This window comes from Muntiacus reevesi, chromosome 4 (assembly GCF_963930625.1).
Source record: "Muntiacus reevesi chromosome 4, mMunRee1.1, whole genome shotgun sequence".
NCBI lineage: Eukaryota > Metazoa > Chordata > Mammalia > Artiodactyla > Cervidae > Muntiacus > Muntiacus reevesi.
Window position 1 is genome coordinate 33,639,442 of NC_089252.1, and position 20,431 is coordinate 33,659,872.

A 20,431-nucleotide genomic window follows, 5' to 3' on the forward strand; every position below is an offset into this window, starting at 1 on the left:
GAAGGCTCAGCTGGACTTTGTTGGTGTTTTTTTTCCTTAAGGAGTTCCTCTAATAGCTGTGTATGTCAATTTCAAAAAGAAATGAAAAAGACCTACATCCGGGGGAGTTACTAAGTCATGACTATTTCATGAGGTTTTGTGACCTTCACTGTAGCGTGTGCTATTTTTATTCATAACTCTTGGAGGAAAATGAAGCACTTGGCCCTTGGCACTAGGCTGGTTCTGGTTAGACTTTCCACTACAATCTTTCTTTGCCCAACTCTAGCTTCCTTCCTCCCACTTTGTAAATGGAAAGTAGGGAAGAGTTTCCTGTTTTGAAGTCAGCACCAGACCCACACTAAATCCTCAGCGGCTGATGGCAGTGAAGCATAGATTGGGAGTCGAAGATAGTATTTGTATTCAAACGTGTCCCACTGTGATTAGCACACTGCCTTTTACTTGAGTATCTGCCTTGATGAAAACAGAAATCTGATCAGTCCATTCCTTCAGTGGCTCCAAATAGCTTTCAAGACCTCATTGGATTAGCTCCACATTCAAAACTATTCATAGGATGTCCATGCCCAACCCATCAGCTTATATATTAATATCTTCATATTTGGGCTTCCCTGGTGGCTCAGTGGTAAGAATCTGCCTGCCAACCCAGGAGATGCAGGTTCAATCCTGGGTAAGGATGACTCCCTGGAGGAAGAAATGGCTACCCACTCCAGTATTTCTTGCCTAGAGAATCCCATGGACGGAGGAGCCATGTCTGATGGGCTACAGTCCATGGGGTCGCAAAAGTCAGACACCACTGAGTGACTGAGTACACATGCATGATCATGTTCATAATAAGTTACCATATGCTAAGCATACATCGTTTTTCTTTGCCATCATATTTTTTAATGCTTTATATACATGAGCTCATTGATTCCTTCCTTTTTAAGAAATCTATACAAATGAGAAAACCAAGACTCAGAATTTTAGAAATTCTTTACACAACTAGGACTTGCGTTTGAGAGTATATTTGACTCCAGAGTCATAATTATACGTTGTATTTCTTTTGTTTTGCCTCGCCTTCTAACCACATACTTTGCAGCCAGACTAAGCTACTCTCAGTTCCTTTTGTGTGTAATAACTTTTGCATACATTTTTGCTTCTTCCGGAATGCTTTTCTTTCCCGCTCTAACTGATCTGATCCTTCTTGTTTAAGATTCAGCTTAGTCATCGCTACTGTGGTTGACCCTGATGTGTTCGACTATATTCATGGCCCCCACTCTGAGTCACAGAGTAGTTTTTCTCAACATGTATGTGTGAGGGGGTGAGGCAGAGGACTTGGGACGTGACTGCTAATGTCATGCCACAAGAACCATTGCTCTGGTCCTGCAGAAAAGAGCGTGTGGAAATCCATTTTTAGCCTGAACCCCAACAATAAAGTGCGTTCAAAATAGGGAATAAAATAAGTCCATCTCCTTTGACACTGGGATATAATCACTAGGAGAGTACTGATTGAGCAGTAACTGAAGTTTCAAGAAGGAACTCCCCAGATGGAGCTGCAGGACTAAGAGAATAGAAAAATATTACCCAGGGGAACAAATAAAATGGGCGGCTGTATTTGAAGGTTAGACCTGAAATGAACTCTGAGCCGTTGCAAATATAGGAACCAAAAAGGCTTTCAAAGTGAAGGAAAATAACTTTCACCTAAACTACAGGAAGGACTTGGGTGCTCAGAACGGGCAAACCAGGAGAAGCAATGCTCCTTTCTTAAAATCCTTTCCATCCAGTAGCTTACTGCTATTCTGAGTGTGCTATGTGGAAACCTCAAAGGTTTGCATCGCCAACATTCCTTTTCACATGTTTCTCAAAAACAGGGAGCTAGACTTTCACATACATTTGTAATATGAGCATTGCCTTTCCTATTTTGCAATGGCTTCTTCCTCTTTTTTTTTTTTTTAAATTGCATCTTGAACAGTATTCTCGCTGATGAGACTCTGGAAATGTCCAGTCAAATTATGTTTCCATTTTCTTAAAAGGAAGGAATTCTTTAAAGACATGACCTTGTTAGTTTTGCATTCTAAGTAATTTTTTTCTTTCACTCAGTTGGAAAATATTATGAGACAGGGAAGGGAATTTGTATTTACTGGGGATATGCTAAGTGCTAGACAAGTCTGTCACATGCATTATCTCAATTCCCAGCACAGTGACTGTGATGCATTGGTTTTATGCCCATTTTATGCCCATTCCACAGAGGGGGAGGTAGGGACCAGCAAAGATTGAATAAACTGGTGGTTAAGTGGGGAAGCTGAGATGTGAATAGCATCAAGCCTGATTCTGCTACAAGGTTTCCCAAATTTAAATGAATAAACCCCCTTTTTTAAAAAGGATAACATTCCCACAGACCCCTTGTGATGATTAAAATTATTTTATGTCTCTTAAGTGAACAAACATAAAACTAATCATAAACATCTAATGTATATGATGTTTATGTAACTACAGGACTAAAAGCAAATATATGAGTTAAATAGCAAAACTTCCAAATGACATTCAGTTCAGTTTAGTCAGTCAGTCGTATCTGACTCTTTGCGACCCCATGAACTGCAGCACTCCAGGCCTCCCTGTCCATCACCAACTCCTGGAGCCCACCCAAACTCATGTCCATTGAGTTGCTAATGCCATCCAACCATCTCATCCTCTGTCATACCCTTCTCCTTCTGCCTTCTATCTTCCCCAGCATCAGGGTCTCTTCAAATGAGTCAGCTCCTCGCATCAAGTGGCCAAAGTATTGGAATCTCAGCTTCAACATCAGTCCTTCCAATGAATACTCAGGACTGATCTCCTTTAGGATGGACTGGTTGGATCTCCTTGCAGTCCAAGGGACTCAAGAGTCTTCTCCAACACCACAGTTCAAAAGCATCTGCTTTCTTTATAGTCCAACTCTCACATCCATACATAACCACTGGAAAAACCATAGCCTTGACTAGATGGATCTTTGTTGACAAAGTAATGTCTCTGCTTTTTAATATGCTGTCTAGGTTGGTCATAACTTTCCTTCCAAGGAGTAAGCATCTTTTAATTTCATGGCTGCAATCACCATCTGCGTGATTTTGGAGCCCAAAAAAATAGTCAGCCACTGTTTCCCCATCTATTTGCCCTGAAGTGATGGAACCGGATGCCATGATTTTAGTTCTCTGAATGTTGAGCTTTAAGCCAACTTTTTCACTCTTCTCTTTCACTTTCATCAAGAGGCTCTTTAGTTCTTCACTTTCTGCCATAAGGGTGGTGTCATCTGCATATAAGAGACAACTGAGATCAGAGTAATAATAACTACAAACTTATTGAGAGCTTACATGTGCACCTAAGTTATTTACACGTTGTCTTATTTAATCCTCAAAGTTTTGTGTACTTTTCCAGATGAGGAATCTGGCACAGACTTAATGAAAGTTATTGTTACTCGAATCTCAGCAGTCACTCAGCCACCCCTTTGTTTCACTAATGTTTGCTTGCTACTAACTCTACAATGCACAAGAGAAGGCACTCCTGCAAAAATGGATAAAAGGCTTACCTGCTTCCAAGCAGATGGTTAGCCATTCACCAAAAGTATCCATTTTTTTCATTGGGCAGGCAGCTACGTACACTATATTTCTTACACCCTTGCAAGCAAGCACACAATACAGTGAAGTTCTAACCAATGGTTTGTGAGAAGTCTTGCCTCTCCCTTTCAAGCTAGAGTTTTAAGAAGCAGGCGTTTTAAGTGCCCTCTTCATACCTGTTCCCCTTTCAGTGTCTCAATGCAGAAGAGGGCCCTAGGAAATGACACAGCCACATGTTTGCAGCCTGGGCTCCTAAATCGCCTTGTGGAAGAGAGCTGCCAAACAATATCTTCTTTATGCTAAATTATGGGAAAGAAAGAAACGTTTATGGTCCTTGAGCCATTATATATATTTTTTGAGGGGCTGTTTATGATAGCAGCTAGCATTATCCAAATTAATATACTCTGAACTCTAACCATGATGGAATGCGTGGAAAGGGTAGGTAGTTGCAATCAAATACATTGCCTAGTTGGATTCGAACCTTCAGGAGGGAGAGGATGGGGAAGAAACTAGAAGAATGGGGTCCTTTTTTAAAAAAATATTTTTAATTTATTTATTTGGCTGCACTAGGTCTTCATTGCAGCCCATGGAATTTTTAATTGCAGCATAACAACGGTTAGTTGTGGCAGGTGGGATACAGTTCCCTGACCAGGGATTGAACCTGGGCCTCCTGCACTGGGAGCTCGGAGTCCCAGCCACTGGACCACCAGAGAAGTTCCCCATGGGATTCTTTTTTATCTTGTTTTTCTACTGAGGCCAAACCCTGCCCAGATCCTCCTGGTCTCCCTATTGTGTTTCACCCTGGGGAGTGTTTCCTGCCCCTCCTTTCTCCTCCATCATTTTCTTTGTTGTCGGAGCTTCCGGGCAGTCTCCTGGGCTCAGCCTTGAATGGCATCTACTAGCAGTGTGCTGGCCCCCTTTTTATATCTGGGTCATGCTTTGTGTGTCTTTGTGCATTAGTGTGATAAAGAGCTCTTCCTGACCCTTTGGCTCCTTTCCCAAATGATCCATCGACAGTTTCTACAGTGAAAGATTGGTCTCCCAACAGTCCATAAATAATCTGACTTACTCATCAAAGGAATTTCATAATACACAAGGCACTTAACTGGTTTCATTGAAAACAAGGTTTATTGTATTTGGGGAAGAAGTTGCAAAATTCCAGGTTAACTGTACATCTGTTTCTTGAGACAATATGCCTTCCTGTCAATGAGCACTTTCTAGAATGAAAGGCCTACGCCTCCACTAAATGGCAAAGCCAGTGGGTGGTTCCTGTAGTATTTGATCACCAACTTTCAACCTAAACGATGGGTTTGACACAGTACAATCACCCATTTAGCAGACCTGTAAATGCTCTGAGACTGTTCTATCCACAGTGGGCACGAGTGAAGATTGGTTCTGTGGGTGCTGCTCTGATTCTGGGCCACACAGGAAGGCCTGGCTTGGGTCAGCCCCAGCACGGTCCTGCTCCAGGCTCTGTCTGGAGGCCTCCCTAATGGGAGGCATGGGTGCTGTCCAGTTCTCTCCCTCCTTCAGGGCACTGCCAACCTGCAACCTTGGCTTGGAAGCTGTAGTAACACAACTAAAAACAAATTGTAAGCACATTTTTACCTGCAGTTGCTAACTGCCCTGGATCAACCGCTCTTATCCAATAAGCAAGCCTGAATCTTGGAGAAAAATAAGCACTTCAGAAACTTTTGGAAATTTCTCTCTTTCTTTCTTTTAAACTCCCCAAACTTGAAACCAAAAGAAGGCAATACTTCTTAAGTTGCTGTGGGTAGATTCAAGGGTCTACATTGATCATTTTTGCTCTCAGGACTTCATTTTACATTTTAAAATACTATTGGAACTCTGAAAAAAAAAATGACTCTTTTGGCAGGTTTTCAGGAAATAAATGCTTACTGTGTGAGATCTGAGAAAAAAGGACGGAAAATTAGTCACTTAATACGTTGAAACATCCAGTTAACTTCTAAGTCCCTGGAAAAATCAACACAAGGCAGACCTCTTGCAGATTTCTTAATTTTTTGATTCTCCTAGAAATGCCAGTCTCTCAGCTGCTGGAACACAATTTGTGAGCCAGGATTGGCCCAAACCAAGTTGTGTGTTTTTTTTTTTTTTCATTTTTCTATAGCAGTAGCATTCAAACCAGTAATAACAGCCACAGCATCAAGTGTGCCCTCTAAAACTGGACAGAGTAGGAGTTGGCACCAGATATTTTTCTGACTTGCTCTGTAGAGGGTGTCATGTTCTAGCAGTCACTAGAGTAGTAGTGACCACCCACTGCGTGAAGACTTTATGGGATAATCCTGTATTCTCTAGCCCAGCACTACTCCCTGGTTTGGCAGGACGGGGCACCAAGGAAAGGCACAGACGTGACCGCTCAAGAGCCTCATTCGTTTCACATCTCTGCCCTGAACCTACCACAGTGGGAAAATTAACCAGCCACCTACTATCCATTACCAGCACAGTGGAGAGAAAGATCACACGATCTTGGTGCTAACTGGAGATGGACTGCTGCCACCCTGTAGCCCGACTCAGAGGGGCCCTATAAAGGCTCATTTTATAAAGAAGGAGAAGCAGTCCAAGATACAGGTTGATACAAATTCTTGGACAAGGGTAATGGCTCATCTGCTTGGTCAGGCCCCAGAAGGAACCAAATTGGAAGGAGTAGGGTTGCTCCAACATAGTGAAGGCCTGGAGGAGTTGACTGGAACCCCAGAGGAAATCTGGGGAAGAGGCATGAGGCTGAACTTATGGTTGTGGGCACAGAGTGTGTGTATCTTCGTATCTCACACTAATGTTCATTAAAGAACCCCCACTGAAGAGGTAGCTTTCAACCACAAGGTAGACAAGATATCTCATCTTGTGGATGTAGATATACAGTGATGAACCTTGGGGAGACCAGACCATCCACTTGGTGGCCAAATGATTTCAATTTCAATCTGTTCTTCAGTTCAGTTCAGTTCCTCAGTTGTGTCCGACTCTTTGCAACCCCATGGACATTAGCATGCCAGGCCTCCCTGTCTATCACCAACTCCCAGAGTTTACTCAAACTCATGTCCATTGAGTTGGTGATGCCATCCAACCATCTCATCCTCTACTGTTTCTCCTCCTCCTGCCTTCAATCTTTCCCAGCATCAGGGTCTTTTTCAGTGAGTCAGTTCTTTGCATCAGGTGGCCAAAGTTTGGAGTTTGGAGTTTCAGCTTCAACATCAGTCCTTTCAATGAATATTCAGGACTAATTTCCTTTAGGATGGACTGGTTTGATCTTCTTGCAGTCCAAGGGACTCTCAAGAGTCTTCTCCAACACCATAGTTCAAAAGCATCAATTTTTTGGTGCTCAGCTTTCTTTATAGTCCAACTCTCACATCCATACATGACTACTGGAAAAACCATAGCTTTGACTAAATGGGCTTTTGTTGGGAAAGTAATGTCTCTGCTTTTTAATATGCTGTCTAGGTTGGTCATAACTTTGCTTTCAAGGAGCAAGCATCTTTTAATTTCTTGGCTGCAATCACCATCTGCAGTGATTTTGGAGCCCCCAAAAATAAAGTCTGTCATTGTTTCCACTGTTAACCCATCTATTTGCCATGAAGTGATGGGACCAGATGCCATGATCTTAGTTTTCTGAATGTTGAGCTTTAAGCCAGCTTTTTCACTCACCTCTTTCACTTGCATCAAGAGGCTCTTTAGTTTTTTGCTTTCTGCCATAAGGGTGGTGTCATCTGCATATGTGAGGTTATTGATATTTCACCCAGCAATCTTGATTCCAGCTTGTGCTTCATCCAGCGGAGCACTTCTCATGATGTACTCTGCATATAAGTTAAATATGCAGGGTGACAATATACAGCCTTGACATACTCCTTTTCCTATTTGGAACCAGTCTGTTGTTCCATGTCCAGTTCTAACTGTTGCTTCCTGACCTGCATACAGATTTCTCAAGAGGCAGGTCAGGTGGTCTGGTATTCCCATCTCTTTAAGAATTTTCCAGAGTTTGTTGTGGTCCACACAGTTAAAGCCTTTGATATAGTCAATAAAGCAGAAGTAGATGTTTTTCTGGAACTCTTGCTTTCTCGATGATCCAACGAATGTTGGCAATTTGATCTCTGGTTCCTCTGCCTTTTCTAAATCCAGCTTGAACATCTGGAATTTCATAGTTCACACACTGTTGAAGCCTGGTTTGGAGAATTTTGAGCATTGCTTTACTAGCGTGTGAGATAAGTGCAATTGTGCAGTAGTTTGAGCATTCTTTGGCATTGCCTTTCTTAGGGATTGGAATGAAAACTGACCTTTCTAAGTCCTGTGGCCGCTGCTGAGTTTTTCAAATTTGCTGGCATATTGAGTGTAGCACTTTCACAGCGTCATCTTTTAGGATTTGAAATAGCTCAACTGGAATTCCATCACCTCCGCTAGCTTTGTTTGTAGTGATGCTTCCTAAGGCCCACTTGACTTCACATTCCAGGATGTCTGGCTCTAGGTGAGTGATCACACCATTGTGATTAACTGGGTCGTGAAGATCTTTTTTGTACAGTTCTTCTGTGTATTCTTGCCACCTCTTCTTAAGTATCTTCTGCTTCTGTTAGGTCCATACCTTTTCTGTCCTCCATTGTGCCTATCACAAGGACATCATTCTGTCCTTACCAGAATTGATTCCTACCTTACCCACATTTCTCTATTAATACTATCAACCAAGGGCCTACAGAATTCCTGATCTATTAAAAATGGCAGCTTGCACACCATTGTGGCAATGGGCACATGACTACGAGATCCACTAGTCTCCCCAGATATCTGATCAATCAGAAGTAGCTAGTCTAATGGCACGGTGGAAGGACTATTGAAGGCTCATCTGGGGTTCTAGCCTTGGGCCAATAACCTGTAAGGTTACCATGCTATCCTCCAGGGTGAAGTTACATGCACTAAGTCACTGGCTATAGTGTTATGTTTCCCAAAACTGGAATTCACAGGGATAAGAACCAAAAGGTATAAATTGGTGTGGATCCTCTCAGGATCCCTGCTTATCAAGCTTGCAATTTTAGACTCCACCAGTTCAAAGGTTCTGGTTTCCACAAGGGACCACCAGGCAGCAATTCAACTCGAAGCTGTGGCCACTGGAGGCAGGTCATTTGAGGCTCCTCATGTCAGTGGAAGAACTGGCAAAGAAAAGAATTATTCCCTTGGTGGACAAAATTGACCCTAACTACTACGAGGAATAGGGTTACTCTTACACAGTGGAAGTATGGAGGAGTTGACTGGAACCCAGAAGGCTTGCATGGGTGTCTCTCGGTTCTTTCTTGCCAGGGTTAACAGTAAGTGGGCAGCTTCAATAGCTATGGCCTGATGAGGCCAAAGCAGCTAAGGACTCAGGACTGAGGTTCTGGGTCAGCCCATCAGGCTGGTAGCCTCCAGTGGCCAAGGGTGAGTGACATCTAGAATGGGTGATGGGGGAGGTAGATAAGGCCTTTATCTTGGGATCTCCTTTCCAGGCAACTCAAGAAAGATTCCCAGGGTTTCCCTAGTGGCTCGGTGGTAAAGAATCTGCCTGCCACTTCAGGAGACACAGGTTCAGTCTTCGATCCGGGAAGATCCCAACTAAGCGCGTGTGCCACAACCATTGAGCCTGTGCTCTGGAGACTGGGACCCACAGCTGCTGAGCCCATGTGCTGCGTCCCCTGAAGCCTGTGAGCCTCAGAGCCTGTGCTCCGCAACAATGAGAAGCCTGCACCCTGCAACTACAGAGTAGCCCCCTGCTCACCATGCTAGAGAAAAGTGACCGTAACAAAGACCCAGCACAGTCCCAAATAAATAAGCAAAATTATATTTACAAATGAGTTATAGAAAAATATATAGAGGATCTGTGAGTGTTGAAAAAGAGAAAAGATTCCCAGCACCTACTACAGGATCTAGAATGTAGTAAGTTGGCCACAGAGGTTGACCATGTGAACCTTTGATGATTGTCTGAATGAATGCAGTAAAGGAACTCAAGTTAAATCACATTTGAGAGTGCCGGGGTCTCTCAGGGAAGGTCTGTGCATTAACACGTGGCACTCCCAGCCTCTACACAGCATGGTTCACCCGCTGTTCCTCCCCCAGAATCAGGCCTTGTGGTGAAGGCTCACACACAGCTTTGGAAGGGTACCAAAGCCCCTCTGCACTCGCCTCCCCAAGCCAGGCTGTCACCAGAAGGAACTCATTATTCACTCAGAGTCAGAGTGACAAGAGAGAAACACAATCCTTCAGGCTTAACCATTTCCTTTCCCCCCAAATAAAAAGGCCAAGTCACACATGGCTGCAATTTGGATGCTATGTCTCTTTCGCACTTTCTCGCTCCACATGTAAGCCAGTTGAATGTTTTTGAAAGGGACCAAATGAATGTCGTTTTTAAATGATCCCATGTACCTTATCCCAATAAATGACCTAAATAAACAGCAAGCGTGATATGATTACAACATTGACAGTGGTCTCAGGCTCAGCGCCATGAAAAATTACTTTCCCTCCACCCCTTCCTTTCTCTCTCCTGGGATCAGTTGGTGGGACATCAATTCTCCAACAAATGGGCTGTCTTCTTGGGACATAATCTTCGGCCTGGAAGGACTTGGAGATGTTTTTGCCTAGTGCGTGTGCGCTACGTGGCTTCAGTCGTGTCTGACTCTTTGTGACCCTGTGGACCGTAGCCCACCAAGCTCTTCTGTCCATGGGATTCTCCAAGCTAGAGTACTGGAGTGGTTTGCCATGCCCTCCTCTGGAGGGTCTTCCTGACCCTGGGATCAAACCCACATCTCTATGTTTCCTGCTTTGGCAGGCAGGTTCTTTACCACTAGTTTCACCTGGGAAGCCCAATGCCAAAAGCAGAGGCTTTGCCGCTCGCTCGTGTCAGAAATCTTATCAGTCTTTAACTCCATTCCCAGCTTCTTTACTTTCTCTTAGTTTTGACATTTTGACAACCTGGCTCACTGATTCTCAACTCTCATATCTCTCACCCATTCTCGTTTGCTAGAATTTTGGTGGCATGTTTGACAAGACTGAAATACTGAAAACAATGGTAAACAAGTAAGCAATAAATGACCTGAAGTCACAGCTAGGGTTTAGCACTTTCTCCAGGTGTTGTGAAAACATCTGCAGTTACTGCCTCACTCACCTGGCAGCTTTTCACGCCATTGTTGTTGTCGAAGAAGACCTCTTCATTGTCCTGGCCTTTTGTCCACATGATTAAACTAGCGTAAAATTTGCTTTTGGCACTAGCCTGATAAAAATATGTGCTTTATCTCCTTATCCCCAGGTTCCTCCCCATGATAACTAAGAGTCCCCCAAATAAATAAATAAAGTTATATTAAAAATGAGTTACAGAAAAATATATAGAGAATCCCATGAGTATAAAAAAAGAAGAGAGAGATTCCTAGTACCTAGTACAAGATCTAGAACATAGTAAGGAGGCCATAGAGATTGACCATGTGAATCTTTGGTGAATGAATGAATGTGAACAACTGCCTGTGCAGTAAAGGTGCTCAATTTAATTCACATTTGAGAAATGTTGAGGACTCTCATGGAACATCTGTAGGTTAATATGTAGCACGTGGCCTTTGGAGATAATGCTCCTTTGGGTAAAGTCTCACATTCCAGCCTTTCTACCAAGGCTTGTCTCCTTCCCTGTCCTTTCCTCTGTCTCTTACAGTAGTGGCTTTGGGTTTTTATTATTGGGATTTGGTTATTTTGGTGCCAACCACGAAGGGAGAGACTGGATCTTGTCTGAAGGCTGAGATCTCTGTCATGTGGATAACCGGAGACAGGTGTCCCCAGCGTGGACCCACAGATCTATACGGAAGAGAGGGGCACGTCAGGGGGCTGGATGCCCAAAAGGTTCTTGACAGAGGGCTTTCAAGGTGATGTCAGGTGGCACCCTGGAGCGAGGAGAGGAGCAGTCCAGGTGAGACCTCCCTGGCTGGCAAGCTCTGCTTGTCTAGCATCTGGATGCTCTCTGTGACTGTTTATCTTTTATTGTGCTCTAGCCTTGACTGTAAGCCTTCTTCAGAGCTTCTAACCTAGAGACTGAAAGGGAGGTGGGTGCTTGGGTGTGGGTCTTGACAGAGCAGTGTCCCCCCCTCCCTGCTGTGATGACAGCAGGGACCTGTGAGACCCCAGGAGAATGTGACGCTTAGGGACACGTCAGGCTGTGTGGTCTGGGACATTATCCTTCAAGTGCTTGGGGATTGGCTTATTTTCTCAAGGGTGGTGATATTTTCTTATATAATCTGTAACACTAAGTAGAAGATTATTTCTCAAAAATAGCAATGGGGCTAGACCAGTGTGTACTAAGTGGCTTCAGTCACGTCCAACTCTTTGTGACCCTATGGACTGTACCCCTCCAGGCTCCTCTGTCCATGGGATTCTCCAGGCAAGGATACTGGAGTGGGTTGTCATTTCCTCCTCCAGGGGATCTTCCTGACCCAGGGATCGAACCCATGTCTCTTATGTCTCCTGCATTGGCAGCCGGGTTCTTTACCACTAGCACCATGCCTTGTCTGGGAAGCCTAGACCAGAAAGGACGGGAATCTGGAGTTCATGCAAATGTTCAGACAGAAGATTAGCCTTGCCGGCTATTCAGAGGTGCCCAGCACCTTCCCGTGGGGGACTCCAGTTGCAGGAACTGCCTGCCCCTGGCAGATCTGCTCCTGGGGAGGTTCATCCCCACCTGGTGTTGGGTAACTTGCTGGGTCCTGGTCTCACGAGGTGTGGTTGTTTCAGGGTGTGTGTCACTGAGCTAAATCACAGAGGGAGGAAAACTGTTCCCATAGCAGGAGGGAAACAGCAACCCCCGATGCCAGGGCTGGTTGACCCAGCTGCCACTTCTCACTGCAGACTGTGGAAAAACACAGTGCAGGCGATGGAAAACGAAAACAGGAAAAGGCAATTCTGGGGCTCTAGGATTTCCAAATGCTGGAGCCACAGAGTGGAAAAGTGAGCACAGGTGATCCTGGGCAGATGATTTTCTCATTCCCTCAGAAGCGTGTGTGCAGTGGTGCTGGCTACTCCTAAGGTGTCGTCGGGGGCGGGAGGGGGGAAGGTGGAGGACTTCAGTGGACTTTAAGGCAGTGCTTTTTCCATTGAAAGAACTCTTAAAAAGAAAGAATAAATGGTAACAGCTTTCTCTTAGCTGATCTTCAATCTTCATTTTTCTCTTCCATTCTATGCATCTGTGTATCTATCTATGTATCTCTGTTCCTCCCTCCTTTCTTCCCTCCCTTTTCCCCTACTTTCTTTCCATCTATCTAGCCATCATGTGATTTTCTTTTAAGTCCCTTTTTCCCTCTGAGAAATGCCAAGGTTTGTATGAAGGTACTGGTCATTATTCCTCATGCCTGTTGATCCAAGCTCCTTGGTATACTTCACCAAATGTACCAAGGTTGTAGGTGTGGGGTTGAAATATGTGACATTCTGATTATTTCTCTGCAGACTGTCAATTAGGTGGCATTTTGTGGGTCTGAAATCCTATTTTATGAAATGGACCCCAAACTATACCTTTCAAGTAAAAACAGCTTGTTTTCAAATAGTATTGTTTGAATGGAGGCATGCGCTTAGTCGCTCAGTTGTGTCCGACTCTTTGTAACCCCATGGACTGTAGCCCACCAGGCTCCTCTGTCCATGGGATTCTCCAGGCAAGAATACTGGAGTGGGTTGCCAGGCCCTCCTGCAGGGGATCTTCCCAACCCAGGGATCAAACGCAGATCTCCCACTTGGCAGGCAGATTCTTTGCCAGCTGAGCCATCAGGGAAGCCCAAGAATACTCGAGTGGGTAGCCTATCCTGTCTCCAGGGGATCTTCCCAACCCAGGAATTGAACTGGGGTCTCCTGCATTGCAGGTGGATTCTTTACCAGCTGAGTTACCAGGGAAGCCCCAATGGAGGCATAATAAATAGTTACTTAGAAACAAATTATTATTACCATCAAAAGCAGGGTAGTGTGTGTCTGCAGCACATATGATCGCTGTATATGCTTAGTAAGCAAGAGAAAAACCACTCATTTCACTACCCAGGAACATCATGGTGGATATTTTTGGGGGAGTGGTGGCAGGATTATAGATTTATAAGAACATGTTAGCAAGTCTACTGGAGACTCTTTCTTGCTTTCTGTCTGTGTGAGCAGGATTTCCCACAGCCTCAGGCTTCTGTGTGTGCCTTTTCCTCCCAGGTCCAATGCTGGTTCTGTCCATGAGCAGAGGGCCTGGTGGGAAAGAGAGAGACAAGGGGAGAGAGCTATTTGCCACTTGTGTGAGTATGTCTTATAACAAGGAGGTAGACAGCAGGAGTCAAACCTGGGTCTCTTTGGCTTTAGAGCCTCTTTTCATTTGACTAATTTATATCAGAGAACTCTGTGAGAGGTCTAGTTACTTTAGCATCTAGGGTGGTTTCTCCAATCTGGACCACTTTGGACATCCATGGTATGGGTGCCAAGTGAATTTTTGCTTCTTTGCTCAGATAGCAAAGCGATTGATCTAGTACCTTTGTTTATTTGGCTGTACCAGGCCTTAACTGTGGCACACAGGACCTTTAGTTGCATCATGTGAACTCTTAGTTGCGGCCTGTGGGATCTAGTTCCCCGACATGGGATTGAACCCAGCCCCCCTGCACTGGGAGCGTGGAGTCTTAGCCACTGGACCGCCAGGGAAGTCCCTGGTGTAGGACTTTCATGTAAAGAGCTCAAATCAGGATTCATCCATTATCTCCCTGCTTCTGTGAGAGAGAGTTGGTGATTTGAATGATTTCTTGTGGCAAAGAACAGAACACAACATAGAAAGCCGAAACTCTCAGGAGGGTTACTATGGGAGCTAGGTGGTGGTGGGTTCAAATCCCAGTTCTTAGGAAACTAACTTGTCTGATTTTCAGTTAGTTTTCTTGCACAGTGGTTGGAGACAGTACATGCCAAGTTCCTAGGAGTCATGAGGTGTTATTACAGCTACTCTGCAGTTGTACTGGTTTTTGTCAGGCCTGGCCTAGCTCCTCTGCTCTCAGGCACAGGAACTGGTTTTAACAATCTTATAATTCCTTGCAGCTTGCAGGCATGATTTAGTGGGTCATGGCAATAAGTGATGATTAAAGAATACAGCAAACTCTGGCACCAGTGGTTGGAACACTGGCCAAAGGACAATTCTCCATCCCTGGCCAAGAGGACTAAAGCCCCTTTGGTTAAGCCTATTTAATGACCTTCTGGATGAGCTGTTGGCGGGAGCTTCCTCGCTGGCAGCTGACTCCTGCCCAAGTTGCACGGGTGATTCCTGTTTTACAAACTCAGGGCTCGTAAGTCCTCGGAGGAAGGCTGGAGGCTGGGCCATCACCCTGGCTGTGGCAGGCAGGGCTGAACTGAGATAGTTCATTCATAAACTCATTCATTGAAAAATGTGAAAACCAGGAGCTCTGCATCTGGAGAATTTGTTTTCTTAAGCCTGCTTTTCTTTGAACTCTTGGCTACCTGTGTAACCTGGGCATGCTATGTATTATATTTATTTGGCAAGGGTATCTAGGAAGAGAAGAAGAAGGATGAATGGGTGGAGCAAAATCTCTACAACATCTGCTTTTTGATTTATAAAATAAGTGTGATACTGTGCCACTAAAGGATGCTTTCCAGGAAAATGAAGTTATTGTATAGAAAAATTCCCTCTTAAAGAGATGGCCAAAGTTCACCCATACTTCTAAAACTGTTGAGCATAACAGAAAAGAGATACTTCCTCACACTGTCATTCAGAAAAGGTTTCGAAAGCTTTTCCCTGACTCGGGGCCATATGTTGCTAAGTAGAATAAATCTCTTTTGCCAGTTGATTCTCTTCACTCAGTCTTCCATTCCTAATAGGTATATTACACATATGTCCAATATAGTAGATGTATAATAACCGACTATCATCAACACGAATGCCTTCATTTCTCCTGACTGGCTTCTCCCATTCTTCAGTTCTCTTAAGATTTTCTAGCTGACTGGCTCCATTCACCTTTCTCTTCTTAATTCAGTGATGTTTGGGCCTCTCAGCTGATCTGTAGATGGTCTTAACGCCGTGAAAGGGTTTTTCTTTCATAGTACCTGGAGCACTTGTGGGTAGCACTTGCTTGACATGAAGAGAAGTCTCAGCTTCAGGATGCATATGCTGGGAAAGGATTCGGGCTAGAAGTGATGCTTGAGCTGAATCTTAAAGAAGTTGAGAATGAAATCCAGGTAGAGTCTGGATTTCTAAGGAGGAGGAGCACAGTAAGAAGTAAGTAAGAAGGAGCACGGAGGAACTTTGCAGGTGGCTTGTAAGGCTGTTCCAGCTCAAGGCAAGGGAGCACGAGGGGACAGCGGAGGGGAGGCTGGAGGTACAGGTGGGGACCTGGTCCCCAGCGCCCCTGCAGGTATACCCTGCAGGCAACTCAGAAGATTTTAAGCTGGGGTAATGGTTAGGATGGACTTAGATTTAGGGAACATAAGAATGATGAGCCTGATCAGATTCGCATGACTGGGATGTGGGCAATGAGCAAGTCTTCAAATTCCCCTCAGTGTCCTCATTCCTAAAGTAGAGAGAAAGGTTTTGCACCAAGATTAGAAGAGATAATGTATGTGAAAGTGCTAAATATATTTACTTTTTAAAAATTATTATTAGACATATTATTGAGCCATGAATGAGTTAACATACTTTTCCAAGAAGAGATCAATCGGTTTTGAGGCAAATTACACTTGCTTTAGTATTGTTACCTGATTTATGGCGGGATGTATGACTGACGCAGCTTTCTACTTCCTTCAACGTGTGTGTTTTTTTTTTTTTTTTTAATGAGAGCAGGTTGTACTATTTGTTGTCTGCTTTAAACTCTTAAGTGCTAAACTCAGACAGATATGGGAAGAGTTGATCAAAGGTGAACACTGATTGCAAAAGAGGAAAAGAAAGGGTTTTGTTCTTTCTGGTTGTGCAATCATTCTTCAAGAGCCATTTAAAAAGAAAAACAGGGACTTCTCTGGAGTTCCAGTGGCTAAGACTGAGCTGCCATTGCAGGGGGCGGGGGGAACTAAGATCCCACATGCTGAGGGATGGGGACAAAAATAAAAAGTTTCCATCTTCTCATAGCAACTCGTAACTTCTCATAGCCTGAAAACCTCATGACATTTTACCAAAACTCTCCTCCCAGAAGAGCATCAGTGATGAGTAGGTGAGTAGAAACCTGGCATATAAATAGCTAAATATATAGAGCAGTACATGAGGCATCTGGTAATGTGTGATTTTCATCTGATTTTACTCTGTTATTAGGAAGGACCTTGCTTCTGAAAGAAGGAACATTTTTAAAAATTTTGAACATTTTAAAAAATTTACTTATCTATTTAACACCACGTGTGGCATGTGGGATCTTAGTTCCCTGACCAGGGATCGAACCCTTCCCCCCTGCACTGAAAGTGCAGAGTCTTAACCATTGGACCGTCAAGGAAGTCCTCGAGAGCATTTTCAAAGCTCAAGTCTGAATCCTGCCTCACTCCTTGGTGATGATATGGCCCAGGAAATGATGTCACCTCCCTGAGTGCCTCCCTCTATAAAATGGGGAGAGTAAGTAAAAAACCCCACTTCTTAGGGCTGTTGGGAGGATGACATGAGAGCATCTGATTGAAGCCTGAGAGATGATAAACCCTGGGTAAGGTATAAGGGCCAGGAGAGGAACACCTTCAGCTGTGGGAATCAGCAACATTCTCTTCCGATGATGGCATCAGATGTTCAAGTTCAAGTTGCATCCGAACATGATCTTAACTGACACCTAAGAAACCAGAAGAGGATGAAAAAGAGGATACAGTTTAATCAATAGAAGGTCTTGAGCCAGAAGAGGTACCAGGGTCCAGGGCCTGTCTGGGATCGCAGGGCCCAGATGATGGCAGGTCTGGCCAGTCTGACCAGACCCCATGGGCAGGATAGCAGGGCATCCAGGTGCTGAGGAGATGGCCACTCTTTTTTTTTTTTTAATTTTCCTTAAAGAAAGCACTTTATTTTCCCTTTAAACAACTTGGTCACAGTACATTATTTTACACAAATGGCAGTCATTTTTTAAATCTCCACTTAAAAGGCCTGTGTCTGAGTCTGAGGTGGTAAGAGGATATGAATACAAGTATAAAAACAGTGCAAAATGTTTAGCCCACAGCCTCCAGAGTTGGCTTCAGAAATCCCCTCTAATGAGTTAGCTACATTAAATATGAAATTTAATATTAGATAAATTTTCCTGGGCTTCCTCTAGTCTAACATCAGACCCAGAAATGTAATCATATGAAAAGTCTCAGAAGCCCTAACAACTCAAACCGTCAAAATCACGCAGACCATAGCATCACAACGGGATGAGTTTGTGAGTTCTGTAACACAGCATCTTGTTAGTGGCACCATCTGAAGAAACAGCAGATTTTAGTTGCATCCATAACTAGAATAGACTAGCTGTGGTTTTAAAGCTTTGCTCTTAAAAGTATGATTTTTCTATAAGTAAAAGATGCCATCAAGGAAGGTTAGAGTAGAGACAAGTCACAGGCCCGACGGAAATAGTCACAATTCCTAAAGGTCTCTGTTCAACCAGTTTTTGACCTGCTGCTGATACTACAGTGAAAAGCTTTGTGGAGATGGCCACTCTTGGGCTGCAGAGACAGCATAAACGGTGACCAGGGCAAGACAACACAGTCCACACAGCTGCAGGCGTCAAAGTCAAACTCTGTCTTTATTCTTTTACCATTGTACGTGGGGTAGGTAGCAGCATGGCTGGGGAGGTCCTGGGAAGGGAATCTGGTGGGTGGAAATCTTACCTTTGAGCATCGGTTACATTGAAGCCTGATTTCAGCACACTGCATGTTAGACTTCTCCATGGCAAGTTAAAGAGTAGAAGGCAGATGGGCTCCGACAAAAGGTTCTTTGCAAGAGTTCAACACAGTGGCCAAGGTTGTATTCTTGCATTTCATCATGCATGTGCCTTGGAATTCTGTGTTTTTGGAATCTGACTCCAGAAAACATAAGATTTCCAGGTAGCATAGAGCTGTCCCCATCTTAGCATCTCTGTCTCTGGCCGATGTGATATTATGCTTTCCTGACATTTAATATCTGCCCTGGTGTGGGCCTGAAACCTCAGCCACAAAACAGGACCTTCTGTTAATAGCCAGATACAGGTGCTCTGTCCACCCTTCCCAACAGATGCCTCTCCACCACCCCCGACTCCGCCAAAATGAAGTAAAAAGCACATCCTGAGTTGACCATTCCTCTGAGCCTGGCAGACACACAGCAAGGGTGTTGGCTGGTGATGGGCTGGAGGCATAGCCCACTTGGCTGAGCCATGTACATGTTCAGCCTTGACCTCCACTGGCAAAATCTGCAGGGCCATTTCTAGACATTTCAAGTGATTGACTCCTCTGAGGAAATGATACATTAAAATATACATACACACATATATTTAATTATTTTTTTAAACCACAACTGAAGAAATTTCTTTGCCACTGCATAGAATTAAATCTGACAAGAAACCCTATGAGTTTTTATTAGTACCATTATTGTTTTCTTTGGCTTCATGTACTATATCGGTAAAATGACAAAAATAAAAAGGAAAAAATTGCAAAAAGGCAAATATTTTGTACAAAAATACAAAGTTTTAAAAGCTCTTTAAGTATATTTCATATTGTTACTAAGAGTTGGCCTATATATCTGTATGTCTGCATATTTTTCCTACATTTGGGATTTTATCAATAGAAATGTAAGGTACTGTTTACACAGTGTATGTTTTCAGTTATTCCTAAAGCTCAACAACCAATGATAATCTTTTTTCTGATTGGAGCATTCCATACTCTGGAAGACATGATTTGCATAACTGTACGGTTATTGGCTGAGAAAAATCGATATGATTCAGTCCATTTGCTTACTGACAATCCATACATCACGCTAGGTGAACACTTTTGTTCCAAACTTTGTCCTTGAGCAAGGTAGATGGCAGAGAACACGGGCTTTCAATGTTTTCAGTGATTGGTCTTCAGTGCTTTCCCCCTCAATCTAATGAGAAGGTGATGCAATCAGAAAGAAGTATCTTTTGCCTTTGAGAACTGTCGACAGTTTGCTCCTATTATGATATCATGGTCCATTATAATGTAATTGCTAATTCTAAAAGAGAGGAAGAAGAATGGGTGTTAGTTCTTCTTAAAGAACAATGTTAATGGATAATTCAGGAAAAGGAGTGTGTGTTTTTAAAGAAAACATTCCAAATACATTATTCAATAATTTTTTTTAAAATAAGTGCCTTGAAGTTCTCATTCAGATTCGATAAAAGGTAAAATTCACTTCAAAGGAGCCTATTCTGGGGCATCCTAGTCTCAACTCAAATCCTAAATGTAGTAGTGCTATTGTGCTCAGTCGTGTCTGACTCTCTGCGACCCTATGGACTATAGCCCACCAGGCCCCTCTGTCCATGGAATTCTCCAGGCAAGAATACTGGAGTGGGCTGCCATTTCCTACTCCAGGGGATCTTCCTGACCCAGGGATCAAACCAGTGTCTCCTGTGTCTCCTGCATTGCAGGCAAATTCTTTACCCACTGAGCCATCGGGGAAGCCCCTTGATGTGGTTACACTTATTTATTTTTTCCTTTGTTTTCAGATCCAAAAAATCATTACCAAGATCACTGTCAAGGAGATTATTGCCTATGCTTCTGGAAATTTAATGGTTTCAAATCTTACATTTGAGTCATTCATCCATTTTGAGCTTATTTTGTATAGAGTTAAGAGAGTGGTCTGGTTTCACTCTTTGCATGTGGCTGTCCAGTTTTCACAGCAGCATTTATCGAAGAGACTGTCCTTTCCCTATTGTGTATTCTTGGCTCCTTTGTCATAAATTAATTGACCATATGTGCATGGGTTTATTTCT

The 20,431-nt window shown here is 43.6% G+C and overlaps 1 protein-coding gene and 1 long non-coding RNA gene across 7 annotated transcripts in view; one reads left to right on the forward strand and one right to left on the reverse strand.

Annotated features, from left to right (window-relative positions):
* LOC136166365 (uncharacterized) overlaps positions 1 to 20,431 on the forward strand; it is a 37,127-nt gene that overhangs the window by 7,275 nt on the left and 9,421 nt on the right. The window lies entirely within an intron of this gene.
* The window catches only part of COLEC12 (collectin subfamily member 12), a 178,074-nt gene continuing 175,877 nt past the window's right edge, over positions 18,235 to 20,431 (reverse strand). Inside the window, exon 10 of the mRNA XM_065932493.1 lies at positions 18,235 to 19,674. Within this exon, the coding sequence (XP_065788565.1) occupies positions 19,655 to 19,674 (20 nt within the window). The 3' untranslated portion in view covers positions 18,235 to 19,654. The remainder of the gene's footprint in view (positions 19,675 to 20,431) is intronic.